Genomic DNA, 20909 nt, shown 5'->3' on the forward strand with positions numbered 1-20909 from the left:
CCTCCGCCTCCTTAAATAAAATAAATGGTTTCTTTTTTCAAATGCCTCTCGCCTTTCCTCCCTGAACAACACACTCTCACTCTCCAGACGGCCTATAGTGACTTCTTGGGACAGAATGTGACCAAAACGTCAAACGTTTGACTGGACGGGGGTCCCCTGGGGGTCCCTTAGCGGGTCATCTGGGTGACAGCTCTGTTAACTCTTTGACTGCCAGTAATAAAACATATTTTGCCACGCCACTGCCAGCGATTTTCGAGTGTTTTCACTAACCTTTGAAAAATCATATCATATTTTATTTATCTCCAGTATGATCGATCCCCCGATCGCTTTAAAAGACATATCCGAGTCTCGCAAAGCGTGCCGCCGCAAACATCCGTTCCATAGTTGTGGGCCGTTGAATGTAGGTTGTTTTTGCCAAAAAGCAACTGAAACAGAGAAAAGGCAATTTTTCCAAATCAAATAATAAGGAAGTGAACGGGCTGTGTTCTTTGCGATCACGTGATTTGCTGCTGCTTTGCTTCTCTGGGAGTCAAAAAGGTGACTCCCAGGTTAGCGAACAGCTAGTGGAAAACCACTGAAAACACACTCACTTGTCATACTCGTCAATGGCAGTCTGAGCCTCGGGCCAACTAAAGCGGGTTCCCGTCGCCTAAAGCGGACTTGAGCCATGAGAGGCACTACTGAGCGAGCCGCCAGGCGAGCAAGTTGCCGTGCCGAGCGTTGCGACAAACTCGGCGGGGCCGCCTACTCAGCCCCGTCGAGTTATGTCCCGATAGGGACAAAATTGTAACTCATATTACTGCCCCTTCCAGTCAAACGTTTCACGTTTGGTCAAATCCGTTCCCAAAAAGTCACCCGTTAGCCGTCTCGGGAGTGAGAATGCGTTGCCCTGAACTGATAAGGGTATGACACGGTTCAATACCACACCATTTTTTATCATAGTATCCGTGTGTATGTTCAGAGCTGTGGTCACTTTCAGATGGAAACGAGAGAGAGAGAGATGCACTGTATGTTTTCAAAGTGATCTGACTGATAACTGGTATTGTATGTGCTCTGGTGAGATGAGATGAGATGAGATATACTTTATTAATCCCCGATTGATAAAGCATATCTGGTGTGGTGGTGTGGGAGGAAAAGAGGGACCGGCTCTGTCCGCCATTATTTTGTGTCTAACTGGTTTGTTTCGGACGCCCTCCAGGACCAGATTACTCCAAGATCACCACCATCCACAGCAACCCAGATCTGATCGACATGGAGACGGAGAGGATCACCAAACTCATTCAAGGTCAAAAGCAGTGGATGTTTTAGTTTATAGTCACACGTTTCTCTCTCTCTCTCAACTCGTCGCATTTCGAGGCTTGGTCGAGTACCTTTGTGGTCGGGTCCGTATGTGACGGTTTGGGAGTGAGAATGTGTTGTTGTAATATAGACAAACTGATGTCTGCATGTCTCTCTTTATATCATGATTTTGACAGCAAATTTTGATTTTAGTTTTAGTCCTAGTCTTTTGAATACAATTTAATTTAGTTTTTGTCATGTTTTAGTCATCTGAAATGTTTTAGTTTTTGTCTAGTTTTAGTCGACTAAATATCATACGATTATAGTCGACTAAATCTACAGTTGATTTAGTCGACTAGAATGTGTTTTGGCGGTGCCTTGATGGCGTCATAATGGTTGATTTTACACTTGCTGAAAATGCTATTTTCAGAGCGCAACACCCGAGCGCAACCAAATATAAAATGACTTGTCTTTTAGTTCTACTGGATCTCTTCTCCACTCGTCACTCACTAACATTTTAGTCTAGTTTTTATTTGTTGACGAAATTGTCAATATATTTAGTCCTAGTTTTAGTCATCATAGCTTAGTTTTGATTTATTTTATTTCTTATTTAGTTTTCGTCAGTGAAAAAAGGTAGTCGACGAACATTTTTCGTCATAGTTTTAGTCGACGATATTGAAACAAATTGTCATTGTGTGTTTGTTTGCAGAGGGAGGAGGAAGAAGAGCCCCCGCCAGGAGACCTCCAGGTAAGAAACGGATGAAGTTCACGTAGGCATGCAGTGGTGTAAAGCCCGGGATTCAAACCTGGGTCTCCTCCTGTGCGGGAAGGGACGCTAAAGCCAAACATCTTATCCATGACCTTTAAGGGTGTGATAGCCTAACGTGCATAATAGCCTAAAGCCCCCCCCCCCCCCCCCCTTTTGACATTAACACATTGATTGCCTAGATCGAGTTAACTCGTTTTTCAAATCCATCGCTTGCGTGCCGCAATTCTGAAGATCGAGGTAACTCGTTCTTTGGAATTTTCATTGTTTATATGTGATCGCTCTGTTCTGTTTATTTTTCATCATCAGTTTCGTTTTCCACTTACGTCACACTCACCGGGAGCCGGATGCATAACGCAGATTCCGTTTCCGGGTCACATTTTTTCCCCCGGTCATTTTCGGGCAGAATAGGGAAAAACACGTTTTTTCACACAGTATAAAAAACGGACGGAGAGGTCCACTTCTATTTTCTTTGGTCTGGGTGACTAACAGTCATCGTCGTCGTGTACAGTATCTGTATGTACTGTATCTGTATGCTGGTAGAACTGTAGTATGTTTATAACTGCAGTCAGACAATTTATTTGAATGAAAAATTACAAAATAAAAAAACAAAAAAACACGCAAATCGCTGGCACATGGGTGAGTACATTATGAATAAACTCTGGCAGTCAATGTGTTAAAAACACCAAAACATTTTGGATGGATGGTTTCAACTTGATATTATGTAATACAGACCAGCCCTTAGTTTAAAAAAAAAAACAGACTGCCCCGTGTTCTCTCTGTTATCCGTCAACGATATCAGCCAGAGAATCCATTGGCTAAGTGCAACTTTCTCTCTCTCTCTCCCCCTCTCTCTCTCTCTCTCTCTCTCTCTCTCTCTCTCTCTCTCTCTCTCTCTCTCTCTCTCTCTCTCTCTCTGCTTGTATTTCACCATGTCACCACACTGATTGCCTCGCCTGTATTTCTGTCCACAGCGGGTGTGAGGAGGAAAGCAAGGCTGGTCAGACGTCACCACAAGCCCAGGGAGTGAAAGCCATGCAGCGACCCCATGGAGATACTAGATGCCTTTCAGACTAGCCCTATATTAATAACACACATAGTGAATGACCGAACCCGGTGCTCCTGGTAGAGTGCTGGAGGACTGCAGAACTGTGGATCCAATTAAGTAGCTACTTCTCTGTCCAAAAACCACCAATATTGAGTGTTTACTATTCCATCGGGACCATAAGCGATAAGCATGATGTGTTTTAACAATGCAATGAAATTAGAAGTACCCTACATTGTAAGTTATGTAAGTATGCAAGGGAAATTATGAACTCTCTTTTTCTGTGGTGTTGATGGGGGGTGAAAGTGTGAGATATTTCTACGATGGAGGGAATTATTTGTTTGTTTGTTTATCTTTTTTTTTTTTTTTAATGCTTTGTCACTTTGTAAACAGATGGCATGACAAAAACTTTGTATGTTTTTTATTTTTTCTAATGGTGCTACCATTCTGTGCAACAGATGTATCATACCGAGATGCAATACATAAACAATTTAAAGAAAATTAGGGACAATTAGGAAAAAGTTTTACATTCTTTTTACATTTTATGATTTGAATAATTACATATTCGTTGACATGAGTGACCTTTTTTTCTCATCCAGAGCTTGACCTGTACAACCAGGCTCCTCCAAACCCATGTTTGTTTGTTTGATGTTTTTTGTTTTTGTTTTGTTTGTTGCTGTTGTTATTGACAAGTGGTCAATAAATGTTTTAATAAAATGTGAATGGTGCTTGTGAATACGATTTATGGTTAATTTTTTGTATAACCTAAAACAGCCCATCCTGATATTAATTTACTGTAACAGTGCTGCACTTTAAAAGTATTAATTTATCCATTTGTAATTCGGAGAGTGTACGGGCCCTTACGGTTCCAATTTGGTTACATTTTGTACACTCTCAGACTTCAGGATTTTATAGTTACCTGCTTTACTATATATTATCACTACTACTATCATTACTCAGGGAGACCAAGTGGCTCGACTAGATCCATTACACAATTGATGTCATGCACCCCCTAGAGCAGTGGTTCTCAAACGGGGTCCTGGGGGTCCCCAAACGATATAGGGGGGTCCCCAGATGATTTGCATAATGAGCAACATTGTTTTCTTACTAAACAGTAAACAAACCAACATACAGTATAAGTGTACACAGGGTATCTGCACATTTATAAAGTGACAATTTAAGGACTTTTTAATAAAACATTTAATAAAATACTAATAGGATCATTACTACGTCAAAAGTAACCAACAAACTGTACTATATCTTTTTTTAAAAACATTGGCAAAATAGTCAAATATTGCCAAAGAAAGAGGCAAATATTTTGAAAATAGCCGAATACGAGAATTTGTGAGCTTGTAGATTGGCTATTTTCACTATTTATCTGTGGAACCGAGTCAAGCTAAATATAACACCTCAACTCCTACAATTTACAAGTGCTTGTCAGGGTGGAGGGTCCCCTGTTAAAATACGATTATTATGGGGGGTCGCGGCCGGAAAAGTTTGGGAACCCCTAACTTTTCCCTATAGAGGCAGCTTGCGCACCCCAGGAGGTGCATGACACACCACAGTTTGGGGAATCCCTGGTTTAGAGGTTCAGATCAAGGGGCAAACCCCCACTTCCGGGTTCTCGTTCAGCCTGCTGTTCCTGTACCACCTAAGTCCTGACGTCACTCGTTCATCCCCAGGTTCGTAAAGTAATTTCGCTATGGAGAATAACATTGGGTCATCATAGAATCGTCTCATATAAGAATTGTGGTCCAAAAATAAACAAACTGTCTCGGCGCCACTGTAAGGGAGGAGGTTCTGTATAGTTTATGATAGTCAGTCACTTATATTTGAAACAGTCTGTTTCTGGCGAAAATGTAACTAATTCGGCGGAAGTAACATTATCGTTTTCTCACCGTCAGTTGATGCTTCATATCCATAAGAGTCAAACCGCCGGGGGCATTTGTTTATTTTTGGAACACAGTTCTTATTTGACGCGATATTAAATACGTCTATGGGATTCAGAATGAGGGTGAAAAACTGCGAACCAGGTAGACAAACAAAGGATGCGTAAATTACGTCAGACTTCGGTGGTCTATTAAAGTCCCAGTTGCTATTTCTCCCTCTACCAGTCGCAATACATTATAATCTCAATACAAGTCAATGAGGTTTTGGGCGGACTTTATACTTGATTTTATTACCTTAGTAAACCTTTTCATAAACAAGTTATGTTTTCAATCACTAGTTAAAGTCTTTTTTTTTTAAATCATTGTGATATAGACCCCTTAACAGACGACGTCATACTGGCTGCGTGCAGCCAGTATGCGCGCAACGAAACCCATTATATCAGGTCTCGTTAGGACGCGTCTCACTAGCCAACACACACAAGAGGGGGTTGGGGTGTGCTGAAACCAGTGCACCCCCCGAAACAGGTTGGGAATTGATTGCGTGAAACAATCACCTGTGCGTCCAGGCTCAATGTTAGTAAACAAATAATTGGTCTATGTGTTTAGTAAATTATGGTCCCATTCATTTAAAAAAAGAATGAGTAGGGCATGTTTCTAGGGTTTCTACTGGTTCTACCGAGTGAAGACCCGCCCTCGCTGCGGTTGCAGCCAATAGCAGGCGTTTCCGGTAGCATTTCGGTCGGGATATAGAAAGATGACGGATTTGAAATCGCTGAGAAACATGCTTCAAAACGGGCCTGTAGAAACCAATGGCGTGACTTTGTTCATTCTTTTTGTTTTGTTTTACAGTCTATGGTCCATACTCACTCAACCATAGCACCCTGGCTTTTATGATAACAGTTCTATCATAGATATTAATAATTTAACGTTACCTGTTGACATCACAGGTCACAAACATGCTGTGTATGTCACACAATGCTTCACAAGATGATAAAAAATAAATGGTCAAATGAAAGGACCATAAATTATTGCAATATACAAATAAAACTGGTAATAAAAGGAGCAGGGGAAATAAAATAAAAAAGTTTTACATTGTAAACTAGAAATAATGCATCGCAGTCGTATGCCTCCACTAACCAGTTACAGTTTACATCCATGTCTGCTCAGAGTCCAGACTCATGTCGTTGCTGTCGGGCAGAAACCTCTTATCTCCATATTCAAACTTTTTGTGTTTTTTCGTAAATTAACGCCCGGCTTGATCATACTACAGTGTCACGCAAAAGCATCAAAAGTAGCAGATCTACAAGGTCGAAACGCGACGCGAAGCGACGCGTTTCGACCTTGTAGATCTGCTACTTTTGTTATTTTTGAATTTGAATCCTGAAAAGTAACAGTTTTGGACACATGAGGTTTCCACCCGACAGAGACGATATACTATGTAGTATGCAGTCTTTGAAGGAATCCATATGTAGTGAAGTCTTTGAAGAGATTTAATGAACATCTGTTCTGAAGTCACAGCCTCATTCACTAAACATGGGAACGCACAGATTTGATACTAAAGCAAAGAAAAGTCTGATTCATCATTATTCTTTGCACTGCACGTGATTATTTTGCGTCACGTCAGGTACAGTACACTTGAATCTCACGTTTGCTGTTGCGGCCTCTCTCGTATGTCTCGTATGTGCGCCACAAATCATGCGTAGCTGTTATTAGAATGCTGTATTCTTCGTGCACAATCCATAGTGCCAAACCTCAACTAAAATCTTAGTCATACATCATACAGTACCTCAAACAGTCTCTCATACACACACACACGCACGCACGCACGCACGCACGCACGCACGCACGCACGCACGCACACACACACACACACACACACACACACACACACACACACACACACAAACAAACACATTACATTACATTACATTACATTACAGTCATTTAGCAGACGCTTTTATCCAAAGCGACTTACAATAAGTGCATTCAACATAGGTAGGGAACGAAACTACTAATCACCAGAAGTCTTAAGTGCATTTCCTGTAAAAACAAGCAACCAAGAGTATACCTAGCGCTAAGGTAAAAGTGCAATATATCAGCTACCTACTTTCTTAAACACATGAGATAAAATAGCCAAATCAAATGAGCACGAGCTAACACACACACACACACACCGGACACACACCGGACACACACACACACACACCCTTTCCCATGATATTGTTTCTTCCATGAAAAAGCTGAATTTGATGACCGGTGGAGTCAAATGCAGATCAATTGAGACTCCACCGGTCATCAAATTATTGGCTCAGGAGTCAGGAATGTGACAAAAAACAAAATAATCTGTGTGAATTCAATGCTTCATGGGGTGTGCAATTGATAGAAAATAAGTCTTTTTTAGGGTGAACTACTCCTTTAAATGCCTACCTGGGTACCATGTAGTACCAATAACTATCCCTCAATCTGTATAGTTTTAAAATGATCACATGAATGTGCACAGCAATTCAGTGTTGGATAGAACACTGAATCTGTTTTTTGTTAATGATTCTACCTTCTGTCTAATCAAACATCAAATGAGTTTCAAATGCCTCCAAAATTCCATGACACTGGACAGATCTGTCTGTGACTTAATGATCCACCTCATCGCTATCCGGCACAAACCTTGTATCTCCATATTCAAACTTTTTTTTTGTGTAAATTAATGCCGCCTATTTCCTCCTAAGTAAGAAAATAGCTTATCTTCACTTACTGTAACACATCGCAATGTGACATCGATATTTTTGCTATTATTGAAAGTCTGTGGTTTGATAAATATTGAACCAATCAAAAGTATCATCAAGAACTTGTGACTAAATAATGACGACACTGGATCCACAGGTTATTTTTTTCCATTTCTGTTTTGGTTTCCATCGGAAAGCAACGATAAGATACTCCATATGATCTCAGTGTGACTTTCCACTTATCTTTTTCCATTATGATCACAGTCCATACGAATTGCATCAAAGTTGAAGCCTTTGGAAAGCAAATTAAAATCCACATCCTGTCGTGCATGGTTTGTAGCTCAAACGCCTTTATTTTTCTGCACTTTTTTTTGGTTTTGTTTTGCTTTTGTGTTTTTATGAATGTGTCCATGAAGGCCTGGCGTGTTTTCAAAAAAAGGCCCCGTTTATCTGTTTGTCCAAAGTGTTGTCAGATGGAAAGAAGGAATGTGCAACCATAAACCGCATCATGTTCTGTGTATCAGATATAATAAACCTTTGGCACGTGTCTTACCTTGGGGGAATAGAAAGCCCGGTTTATGGCTGTTGCATGTTATCCAAACCACAATAAAATAAGTACACAATGACAGGTGCACTGCCTACAAGAAGGATTAGCGGTGTGCAACGCCAAGCAGATAAGAGTGCAGACACACCCTCCTGCGTACACATGTTTCATTCCTATAGTCACTGGCATTTGTGTACAGCAGTGATTCTCAAACTTTTTCATGTCAAGGACCCCCAAAATGCGGACCCCCATCTCAAATATTTTGTTCCAGGGACCCCCAGAAGCAAAGATTTGAGTTACAAATGTTCGCTTTAAAAATATAATATTCAAAGATTTGCATTAATGTTCGCGATTTTTCAAAAATAGCAGATCTACAAGCTCATAGCGCGGCACTCGGTGCCGTGCTATGAGCTTGTATATCTGCTAATTCTGAATAGCCAAAGTATAAAATATGGAAAAAGGGGTTAAAATTATTGTGACTTTATTACCTAATTTTGCTGGGGAAGCCCTGGTACCCCCCCCCCCCCCCCCCACCAGGCTCCTGGTGAAATAATAAAACCATAAAGACCATAAAGACCATAAAACATTTGATTCTGTGTCAAAACATATTTGAAAACTGCAAAAATAAAAAGGGTATTTATTGAATATAGTATATATAATATAATTAAATAGTCAAATATTTTTTGACACAGAATTAAAGTTTTCTATGTCCATGATTCACCGGGAGCCTGGGTGTCTTGGTTCCAGGCTTAAAAATAATTAACATGAATATTTTCGGAAATCTCTATGGGGAAGAATTAATGGGCTTTATATCTGTGGACCACAAAATGGCCGCCACTGCTATGCTCTATTGGGAGTACAGTGTGATATTTTACTTGTAGCCTACAGTAATACTACAGCATCTCGAGTAAAGGTCTAGAAGAGATTCATTTTGTTGTGGACCGCTCAGGGAGTTTAACACCGGACAGTGGGCCACAATTCATGGAGTAATAATATTACTCCATGACTTGTGGCCCACTGTCCGGTGTTAACCTCCCTGAGCACTGCACACAGGCTGCATAATGTCTGTTTCAACATCATTAAAATGATCCATGGTGGTCCTATACAGTTCACGGCTCACTGAGGACACAGAACATTGAGATTCTGGACAAGGAATCACTATGCTGTCAGCAGCAGGGGTTCCCAAGTGTTTCATTTCAAGACCCCCCCACCCCCCCAAAAAGGGACATTTACTCACGAGTCACGACTTATAAAAATAATGGGTCCTGATTTTTTATTGAATACCATATTTGTCACGGTCCGCTCCTCGGGCCTTGGACTTTGACTTTATTATTTAGCCTTTGACTTTGACTTATTAGGCCTTTGTTCATTGTTGTTCTGTATCTAGTCTTGTTATTTGTTACTCTGTTGTTGCCCTGCTTTTGTGTACCTTTATGTTGTAGTATTGTTCTGTGTTTTCCTGTCTGCCCCTGTAGTTCTGTACCTGCCTTGTCTAACCGGTCTTGTGATTGCCAGTGTTTCCACCTGTGTCCTCTTAGTTCCCCAGCCTATACCTGTGTTGATTGTCCAGTTGTTTTCACCTGGGTCTAGTTAGTCCTTGTGCATTTATACCTCCCTGTCCCCTGTGTTTGCTTGCTAGTTCATTGTGATTTGTTACGTGTGTTGTATCTTGAGTTGAATGCCGTTGACGCAGACCCTGACAATATTAGTCATACATTAGAGTCAGACATTAAGGCTAAAAGGATAACACAAAAAAAGTCCTGAGGACTTTTATATAAACAATAATAAATGTCATCAACCATTACAAAACACTATATGAACAAAGGAGAAAAACGGTGGCAATGAATGACACCTTCTTTCGATGGGAATTTACATTTACCTCTTCTTGTGGTCTCCTGATGTTTTTTCAGGCTAATTGAGAACCAGTGATTCACTTCATTCAATGGATGGTGTCGGGGAATTCCTCATTTTGGTGGCAGACCCAGTGTTTGGGGAAACAGTGGAATAGAGAATAGAGAGCTGAGCAAAAAGAAGGCCTCACACATGCATAACCTAAAATGTGCATGCACACGCACTTAAGCGTATAGACAGACACGGACACTTTAACACAGCCGTTTCTGTAAAGTCGCCAGTGTACACACTGTACACACACACATAGTCTCGTGCACAGTCAGGCGCATGCTCAAGAGTTTTTAGCTTTGGCACATCAATCCTATGGCTTTGTCAATTCAATGACAAAGCCCAGGCCATCCCAATAGGCCTATACTACTATCTCAGCGCACCAGGCCAGCCAGCTAGCACCGGCAGCGGTTATAGAACCGCAGGGGAATGGCAGTGAGGTTGAACTCGTGGGGAAAACTCCAACAAACGGTTGGCTTTGTGCACGAGGAGGAAGGCAGGACTGACAGTTTGGTGAAAACATTGTGGGAAGGTTTTGTGGCACGTCCTCCGGAGCCCTTCACTTTGCTTTTGTTTCACCATCCGTCACTCAGAGAAGAGTAATAGCTACCGCCACAGACATTGTGGTGTCAGGGTTTAACCCGTTAAGACTGGGAACGCATCTGTGTCATTTTAAGATTTCTTTGAGTATTCAAATATAGCAGATCTACAAGCTTGTAGCACGGCTCTGCAATTTTTTTGAAAAATCGTAAACATTTGTGCAAATCTTTGAGTATATGTTTTTAAAGTGAACATTTGTAAATCAAATCTTTGGTTCTGGGGGTCCCTGGAACATTACATTTTGAGATGGGGGTCCGCGGCCAAATACATATCATTGGTGGGGGTCCTTGACATGAAAAAGTTTGAGCACCACTGATATAGCAACATAAGTATTGTCAGAAAACTGTTCGTAGAATCGGTCTCAGGTCTTAATGCGTTAAGCGGCTCCAAAACGGTGGGCATTGCTGTGTAGGCAAACTATGGCAAAACCGTGTGGTCAGAGTTTATGTCGGGGCGGGCAGCTCTAACCAGACATTTGACCTGTTCTTGACTCAGTCCTCACAGACTCAGTTGTTCAGCGGTTGTCTCTTTCAATGTTCAATTATCCAAAGCGATTCACAATGTGCAAGAGATCAGAGTAAGTGTGGCACGAACCCTAGTCAGCAAACAACAGGGTGAACGGTCACATACTGTATGTGCACAGATGGAGTGCAAAGACAAACAACTTTGTACTACAGAGTAACTAGAACTGTCTCATCAAGTCAATGACGCTATAATGTCTATCTAAATAACAACATATGTGAATAAGTCACTAACATACTTCTGCATAGAATAGCTAGCATTATGTCAAATAAAGAGGCGGCAGAAGTGATAAAAAGGAACAATAATAATTGTTATTGTTGTGAATTCTCAGACTGGTGGAAAATGGGGAATCAGTCTGCAGTCCTGACTGAGGTGGAGGTCACTCCACAGCTTGGGAGCCCGGAGCCAAAGCGCTCCAAGCATCCCAGACTCTTCTCCCTCCGGCGGAGGGAGAAGAGTCTGGGATGCTTGGAGCGTTTTTAGACAAAAATCTGAAAGAAGCCATGCAATGTCTGCTTACAGTATGGCTTCTAATGCCTTCGAGGAGAGACAGCATGCGCACAGGTGCAGGTAATCTTGTGCAATTAACACCCGGCTCTACTTAACGCATGCCGATCTGCACTGCAGTCCATGTGAGTGCACGTGCGGCCCAGATTGCTTGTTGTGGCGAAAGTTGAATTCCTTTACAGTGACAAAACAGGTGGACCACACTGCCAAAATGAAGATTACAAGGTATGCAACACTAGAAAAATTGTGCACAGCTGACCGACACATTAGCTACCCTGCCAGGGCAGTCTCCAGTGAAGCGCTGAGAGCTTCTCTAACGTGAACAATGGTCACATCCCCTCTCTCTGGCTTCAAGAGTTGTGTGTTGAAATCCGTGGTTCCCCTCAGATGGTCTGGGGCAACAGAAAGGGCCTATTGTCCTATAAGTCTGCCATGAGCGAAGGCTTATTGGAAAAACCTGTTGGATAAATGTCATGCAGTCAGAAACATGAGATCCAGGCTCATGGACATGACTCAGATTATCTCACTCTATTCCAAGAGGCTCATAATAATAAGTATGAATTCACTCCATGGAATTAAACAGTCACCTAAACAGGCCCAGCATCCGCCTTTGAAATGTAGTCTATTTAGGAGGTGACAGTTCATATGAATGGCCTGTAGTTTTGCTGTTTTACCCCTGCTGGTGTCAGAAGAAATAACTCTCAATGCGGTGGGTGGGCTTTTGCCGAACTTTAAACTTGATTTTCTTACCTTAATAAACATTGTCATAAATACTATATGCTTCCTGTCGCTAGTTTAAAGTCTTCTCTCAATCACCATGATATGAGTTTTGGTAAATTAAGGTCCAATTTATTTAAAAATTGATGATACAGTAGGGTATGCTCTAGGAGGGGTGGGATGATTTGATTGACAAGCTACCCAACCAATAGCATTCATTTCCGGTTGCATAGGATATGACGCGATATAGAAAGATGGCGGATTTGAAATGGCTGGAAAATAGGATTTATTTACGGTCTGTAGAGTCTATGGACGTAACGCTGTCCATTCTTTTTACAGTCTATGGTTACTACCCTAAGCAAACTCAAAGCTAAGAGCATTACCTAAACAATTTTGAGTTGTTCTGGGACTAGAAATGTATCTGTATTCATGACATTTAATCAAGTTAGCAGACTATTTTCACCTCTCAGCATCTTTTTAATAACCAGCACTCACACTAAACCACAGCAATGTTAACCACAACATTTTGTTTTCTTTTGTTCTGCATTCAATTAGTCAAATTTGCCTGTTTACAATTATTGCTGACAATAGCCACTCACAGCCAACTGGAACCGAAACTGGTTCCTCACAGTGGTGCCATAGAGAAAGAACCCTTCAGACCAAGGTTCTTTAAAGAACCATTTATTTAAATGCTTCTTTAAAGACCCCATAACCACTTAAACCCTACTATACTTCATCAACTGGTGTCCCCTAGGGCTCTATACCGCTTTTTTCCTTACACCAAATCGCTTAGTTGCAACACCAAATCGCTTAGTTGCAAATAGCCGCCATACAAGCCCACAATGTGTTGTGTTGCAACGCGTTGTGAGTTTGTAGATTTTTCTATTTTTTTATTTTCTATTCTGTAGAACAGTGGTTCCCAAACGTTTTAGCTTGAGACCCAAAACAGAAATTGTATGTCTCCCCAGGACCCAAACTAGGGAAAATAGCAGATCTACAACCTCAAAATTGTATTTTCTGAAAATGTTAGATTTGTTTTAACTTTTTGAAAAGCTTTAAGCTCCTTACACACCGGGGGCGATTTTTTCATGCGAATAATATGTTTTTTTAAAAAACCTTATAAAGTCAATGCAAGCTTCCATGGAGCGAAAAAGCGAAGCGAAAAAACGTCTTTTATTCGGGACTAGCCCGAATTTTGCGTATATTCGCATAATCGCCGGTGTGTAATGACCTTAATAATTGTATTTTTATTGTTGTAGTAAACAAAAAAAGATATTTACTTGTGACTCATAAAAATGGGTCCGCGAACCAAACATGGGCCCCACCCAGTTTTTGGGAAACACTGCTAAAACCATATGAGGAACATTAAGAACCATTTGCTAAATGAAATGGTTCTTTAATAGGAGTGCAGATTCTGGAAGCCAGATTCACATTTCTGAGGAGCCTGGAGACACTTAGTTGTGTGATTAGAACGTATTGCTTAAGAAGTGACACTTTCTAGAAATTATGACATATCCTACTGCTTTTTTACAGCTCAGCTGTTTCATAAACACCGTAAATCACTTTCCTACCCTTTATCTTGCTCTTTATCAAGTTTGCATTTCAAGACAGTGACATACACTGGTTCAATGTTCTTTATTGTCATGCATGAAAGATGAATGTTGTTTGTCGAGGCATGACAGGAGTCAGATTCGAACCGGGGACTGGCTGCACCACCACCCCATGAAATAATATTCTGAAATATTATATCTAAAATATGATATTATAATTTGTATAGGTGAATGTGGGTTTATTTGCATGAATTAACTAGATTCCACCGAAAGCGCTTAGTATTTGATCAATAACAAGGACACCGTGTGTGTGTGTGTGTGTGTGTGTGTGTGTGTGTGTGTGTGTGTGTGTGTGTGTGTGTGTGTGTGTGTGTGTGTGTGTGCGTGCGTACGTACGTACGTGTATCTACGCGCACAGTATGTGCGTGTAGCAAGTTATTTATTTATTGATTGATTGATTTATTTGTCTTTTTAGCCTTTTTATGGCTAATTCAGTGGGATGATGGCTCGGAGTTAATTTTTTATTAGATATCCTGGAAACGCCATTCAGTTTGAAAACTTCATACAATGAACTTTTGAGGTTCATAATTCAATGCTAGAATGTACAAATGTCACCAGAATTGTCAACAAGGGTTGTAGAGTTTAATTCCCTCACTAAAAGGTTGAGAGCAAACACATTTTGGATAATATTTTTCTTATTTTCTGTTACACTACAATTGATTTGAATGATACATTTAGAAGAACAATAATCCTCTGTATGAGTGGTGCAGGGTCTCTGGAAGACTTGAACTCATCCTCAGTCGATGCCTGTTGTGTTTCCTCCGATTCTAAACCACTGTACCATCTGAATATGACCAGCTACAGTACAGTGCTAGAATCCATGAAGTGTCTGAGACGAGACGTGCCATTCAGGAGGACTCCTCTTCATGATTAATGTGCTGTGACAACACTTATGACAGGGACAGGAAAGTTTGCTCATGTCCAGCTGTTTTGAACAGGCTCTGCAGAGGGTGGTTAAAACAGCACATTAACAGGACTGAAGCAGCCACCATGCATGACCTCCAGTCTACTCCCAGGGGAGTATAGGGTGAAGACACAGAGGATCATCAAAGATCCAGACATGCAGGACATTTATTATCAAATAAAAATAGCTTAAATTCAAATTCAATTCATTCACTAACATTTCATTTCCAAGGACCCCCATAACTCTGACAGTGTACAAGTCAATGCAAATGGACCCGTAAGGCCATTTGTACACTGTCAGAGTTACAGACCTCGTCTGTAAGGGTCCATTTTGAACCCCCTCAAGGGTTTATTTTGTTCTTTTGATATAATTAAAATCCAGTATTATCTTGTGTATTGTGTTGACAACATGAGTGAGTGACAAATAATCCCTCTTGATACTTGACTATGGTCTTGAACTGTAAAGTTGTTACTGTACATCTGCTCCGTTATCCCAATTTCTGTGTGTGATTGTCTGACTATAGAGACAGGTGTGTGTGGAGAATGTTTTGGGAGCCTCATCAGCTGCAACTCTTCAGCAATCTAGCCTCTATATAATCTCTGCCCTGCATGCACCTCACTTTTAGTCAGAGCCTCACCTGTTGTGCTCTCTGTAGTGTAGGCCTACCTATAGAACCTGCTTGATTCCTCCAGTTTGTTTGGTTTTTGGACCTCGCCGAGGCTGACCCCAGCTTAGTAGCCAGCTCTAACTTTGGCCTCAAGTCTTGGCCAGTTGACTTTTCGCCTATAGCCCTGTTTGAAGACTCACTCTCCACGATAGCTTCGAGCCATCGTGGAGAGTGAGGTTCCAAACAGGGCTAACTTTGACCTATGATTTTTGTCTTTTGCCATATGTTTTGTTGTTTGCTTGGCTGGCAATACAACTCTTATTCTGAATGAATCCTCTGTATTTTGAGTCTGCTCTTGGGTTCAGCTAGCCTATTCAGCTTAACAAAATGAGGACAACTTTTATTGTGATTTATAAATAAAACTGACTTAGTCATTTTTAACACGTTAGAAAAATGTCCCCTGTGCAGTTTGACGTTTACATTACAGGTTATGTAACTACAATCTGTTGAGAGCATTAAAGTACATACACGTATCTGAATACAGAGAATAGGATATCTATGCGGTCTATCTCAAAATATCATAATATAACATATCAATTGCATACGCCACCCAAATCCCCCACAAAGATTGTCCCTGTTTTATGTGGCTGCTGAGCGATTTTCCAGATTGAATGGAATCTGTGATGTAGTCCAGGACCCACCGGGGACCCCCAGGGGTCTTTGGGGGGCGTTCCAGGGGCTAGGATAGGATATAGCCAAATTGAAAACTATTATAGGCTATTAATATGAATGAATTTGCACTGGACGTTAGGTAAGTATATAGCATGGTGTTTTATTCTCAATCAGAGTAATCTCCTCTCATGCACGCACACAGAGAGAGAGAGAGAGAGAGAGAGAGAGAGAGATAGAGCCTTGGGAGGCAACCTACTGGAGCTAGAAGAAATGTCAAAGAAAGGTAACTTAGGTGTTGTGCTGACTATGTCGTTGCCATTTACATGGGTGGCTGTTGCATGTGCACCGATGCATGTTCATGTACAGTATGTTATACTGTACTGTATACCATTGTCAATTAATAAACTGGTTTCTGCACGCAGAACTATTTACATTATCTATGTGTGTGGTAGAAGTACCAGTAGTAGTTGTAGCAGTAGTTCTACTGCTGAAGTTGTGGTTTTGTTAGGTTCATTAGAGAGGGAGAGTAAGAAACCATAAGCAAACATTCTGCAGAAGTTAGAAATTATGTCTCAGTTTTAAGGTAGAATGCATAATTGTTGCCCATTATATTGTCATTTCATCCATTATTACGTGCTTAGTTTTAGTGAACAAAATTGATGATCATTTAACTTTTGTTCTGTTTCATTTTGGGCCATATTATAACGCTATTCTTATCCAAGTCTACTATAAGCAGCAATCAGTCGTTTTCCAGAAGCCCCTGGTTGCCAAGGTAAATAACGAGGCTTCTAAGACAAAAAAAAAGAGAGCAGACCCTTGAAAAAAACTCATGGCAGAAAGATCGGTCTGTCAATAAATGAATCAATTAAGTCTCAGGGTTTTGCTTCCATCCCAAAAAAATGTCTGGGATTTGATGTGTACCAGAACCCAGACAAATAAAGGTGGTTGCAGCTCAAGGCCAAAGGTCTATATTGGTTTCCACTCGACAAGTTTCCAGTTTTCAAAATCGTTCAGTGTTTATCGGACCGGCCTGCTTGTGACTGCATCATACTTGGACACACTGAAACTCTTGAGAGTGTACAAATGGAACCAAATGGACCCTTAAGGGTCCATTTGGTTCCATTTTGTACACTCTCAAGACCTAAATTAACACTGACGATTTTACCGTGTAGGGCAGAAAGAGTGAGCTGCATAATGTTTTCAATGTGCAATACATCTCTTTATAGTTTGTATTCTCTTAATTTGAAGTGTTTCTCGAACAGGCGTCTTAATTGATAGACTCGCTATCAATCATGTCTCCATAAACACATCTGCAACAATTTTGCCATGCGCGTCGCATACTGTAAATAATAGCTACAGTATAAATACGCTCACTCGCAAAGAACCAGTTTTAGCCCCTGTATGGTTCTTTAGAGGTTTTAAACTGGCCCTTCAGTTTTCATTCAGTTTCAGCTTAGTTTAGACAGTTATTTAGCACTATTTGACAAAGGTGCTACAGCACCTTGTAAGGTACATCGTCACAAAAGGTTCCCCTTTGATTACAAGCCAAACAACAACTTTTAGTGCTGTTTAGTACCGTGTTTGTGTTAAGTGAGGGCGTGCATGAAGCACATTGTTCATAACCCAGGCTTGACTGCTCTCTAACACAGAACACACACAGAAGGTAATCATTATCCAATCAGAAATGATCACAAAAACCTTTGTTTTGTTTCTATCAGTGAGGAACAAGATCGGTACAACGTGAAGAAATTCTGTGGAACTTGCACTTTTGTGGAACTGCAGGACGGAGTCCAGAACAAATTCCCCTACAGGGAACAGTATATATATACAGTAACGTATCTTATTATATGAATGAAGGTGAGACAGAGTTGAGGACTTGAGGACTCTCTGTTCAATAACTGTTTTCTCCAACCAAAATGCCCTAAAGCAGCTTAATAGTACCTATGTCTTTGCTCTATCTTTGGCCTGCTTTAGTCTTCCATATCCTATGTATTATGCATACATTTGATCCTCCAGAATTTGGGCAATACACAGAGAACGCACCAAAATAACTTGCCGCGACTAAGCAGTCATCCATTAACTCTTTAACTGCCAGAGTATTTACACATCTACCCCCCTTCCCTGCCAGAGAATAACATTGCAAAAATAGGTAAACTGTGAATTTTGTCTCCGTTTATTTTTTAACATTGAAGTGAATGGAGCAGAAAATCTTCGCATCGCGTTATCTCCTGCTTCCTTTGTGATAAAAAAAAAAAAAATTTGAAAAAAAAAGAAAAAAAAAGAAAAAATACATTTTAATTTTTAATTTTTTCAAAAATCTCGTCAATCTCGTCGACGGCTGGCTGAGCCATGCGGAGAAAAACGAGAAATCTCGTCAATGGCAGGTAAAGAGTTAATTTCCTCCTTGACGGCCCGGCTCCTCGGCTGACGGGACACCACGGGTACCACGGTGGTGTCAGTGGTGTGATGGGGGAAGTGCTTCTTTGTTATCACAAAACGTCCGTGCATATACTCCTGACTGAATAATTCTGCATTTGGGAGCTTCTGATTGGCACGCACCTCGTCTGAGTTGCTTTCCCTGCATCAGATCTCTTTTCAGTGAATTCCAGTCTAAAATTCAGATTTGCGTTGTGAAACTACTGTAATGCTTTGGAGATATGCAGTGCACAGGAAACTACCAGGATGTCCATAGGTAAGCTTCAAAAAGACACTAACTAAACTAAACAAAACAAAAAGTGGGGGAGTGGATCTTTCACTCTTTTTGTATGGGCGGTTCTTCCAACAGATGTTGGGATCAATGACCTTGGCTTCCCCCCGAGGAGCTAAAACAGTGTTCATCGTGTGAGGGTCTTAAGGTCGCAGACGGGGAGCGGTTGACACGGGGGCGATCATTGTTGTTTTGTCCTCCTGCGAGTAGCGGGGGAAAAAAAGCTGACCACAATCCAGCTCTTGCCGCCCGCGGGTGTGTGCACGAAACGAGCACGAGCGCTAGAGTTTCACGGGAACGCGCCCGCTTGCCTCACCACCCTTCAACTTCTCCAAATAATCGCCCGTCTCTCATTGAAAATATATTACATAGGCACGTCAACCGCTCCCCATCTGAAACCACCTTTACAGTGACCAGAGACCCCATGACTCTGGTTCTCCATCTTGGTCGGTCCGAGGGTCGAGTTTGAGTCAGCGACGTTATTTGTTTTTCACAGTCGGAATATGAACTTTAATATGAACTTTTGGCTTCGTCCATGCAGGCTCGGCCGAAGCCAGTGCTCTCGAACATAATACAGAGGAATAGAGCGGTTGTTGCGACACACTTGAGGAAAACGTCAGGTCAGTCCAGACATGGTCAGGTCTGGTCCAAACTGCAGATGTGATCAAACATGGTCTTATGGGGAAAGCCCGGAACCTGGATTTTGTAAATGTACTTCAACAAAAGGGACAAAACCCAGGTTTGCTCCTCTCAAGACATACACAATGCAGACACGATTGACATGTGGCGTTTGTTTGTGTAAATAAAATCATGATGTTTTACACACTTTGGCCTGGTCCCTTTCAACATGTGCGTGAGGAATCATTTATGCTTCAGTGGTTTTTCCCATTAAGTTTTCCATACAGCAGTGTTGACTCTAAAGGGAACTTTTGGAACTCTAAAAGTTCCATTTGTCATTTTGAAATAGATAGTCTTTTACTCACATTACAGTATATTAGATCATGGGTTTTCAAAGTGGTGTCCACATTTAATTACACTACGCTTCGCTGCACTTCAAATTTAATAATTACAAAAATGGACAACAGTACAAGTGACTAATCTAACAACCTGTTTCAACATCACTCACTACTATGAATTTATTTTTCACATACAATTATGACATTTAGACGATATTAAATTAAAGTACATTTAAACATCTTTTCCTATCAGGGTGCCTAGATAATGATTTAAAATGGGGTCCATTGCCCTTCTATAGAAGTAAATTTTGGAGGTCCGTGCCATGAACATTTTAAGGTCCTTTTATTTGTTTTTAAATCTTTACATGGGCTTGCTATCTCGCGGAGTTTATTGAACCTTACTCCCCAGTTAGGGCTCTGAGGTCCACTGACAAGTCGCTCCTGGAGGTTCTCAAAACAAAACTAAAGACCAGGGGTGACCGTGCCTTTGAATTGCTCAGTCTATCTTGGTTTTTAAATCTCGTCTCAAGACTCACTTCTTTCTCTACCTTTGGATGTTGTTTAAACTTTTTATCATTTACTTTGTTTCATATGTTTTTATCTTTTGCTTTGTCCTGTGACTATGTTGTTGCTCACGCCTGTTTTCTGTTGTTGCGCTCCACAGCACTTTGGTCAATTTCTATTGTTGTAATGTGCTTTATAAATCAAGTTTGATTTGATTTGATTTGATTTGATGAAAAAGTCAGAAAATCCCTGTTTCTCCTGCCCATATGAGTACATTTTTTTTTACACTTTCAACACTCCAGATTATTCTGTGAAGACATAAAAGGATCATTGTTTAAACTAGACCTCTTCTTAATCCCCACATTTAATACCCCATCATTCCTTCCTGTTGAACGCACTGCTGCACACATGCATGTACAAACAACCGGTGGTGGAAAAAGTACTCAATTATTTTTACTTAAT

At 40.9% G+C, this 20909-nt stretch overlaps 2 protein-coding genes across 5 annotated transcripts in view; both read left to right on the forward strand.

The window, feature by feature from the left end:
- The window catches only part of LOC311057762 (periostin-like), a 49261-nt gene extending 45436 nt beyond the window's left edge, over positions 1-3825 (forward strand). For all 4 annotated transcript variants that reach the window (XM_084074814.1, XM_084074815.1, XM_084074816.1 and 1 more), the window contains 3 exons: positions 1199-1285; positions 1988-2026; positions 3019-3825. In XM_084074814.1, the coding sequence (XP_083930940.1) occupies positions 1199-1285; positions 1988-2026; positions 3019-3074 (182 nt within the window). In that variant the 3' untranslated portion in view covers positions 3075-3825. The remainder of the gene's footprint in view (positions 1-1198; positions 1286-1987; positions 2027-3018) is intronic.
- LOC311057769 (nicotinamide N-methyltransferase-like) overlaps positions 1-5464 on the forward strand; it is a 344908-nt gene extending 339444 nt beyond the window's left edge. Inside the window, exon 5 of the mRNA XM_084074831.1 lies at positions 5352-5464. The gene's annotated coding sequence lies outside the window, so the exon portion shown is untranslated. The remainder of the gene's footprint in view (positions 1-5351) is intronic.
- Positions 5465-20909: the final 15445 nt, after the last annotated feature.

This window comes from Gymnoscopelus microlampas (assembly GCF_963454915.1).
Source record: "Gymnoscopelus microlampas genome assembly, chromosome: 12".
Lineage (NCBI taxonomy): Eukaryota > Metazoa > Chordata > Actinopteri > Myctophiformes > Myctophidae > Gymnoscopelus > Gymnoscopelus microlampas.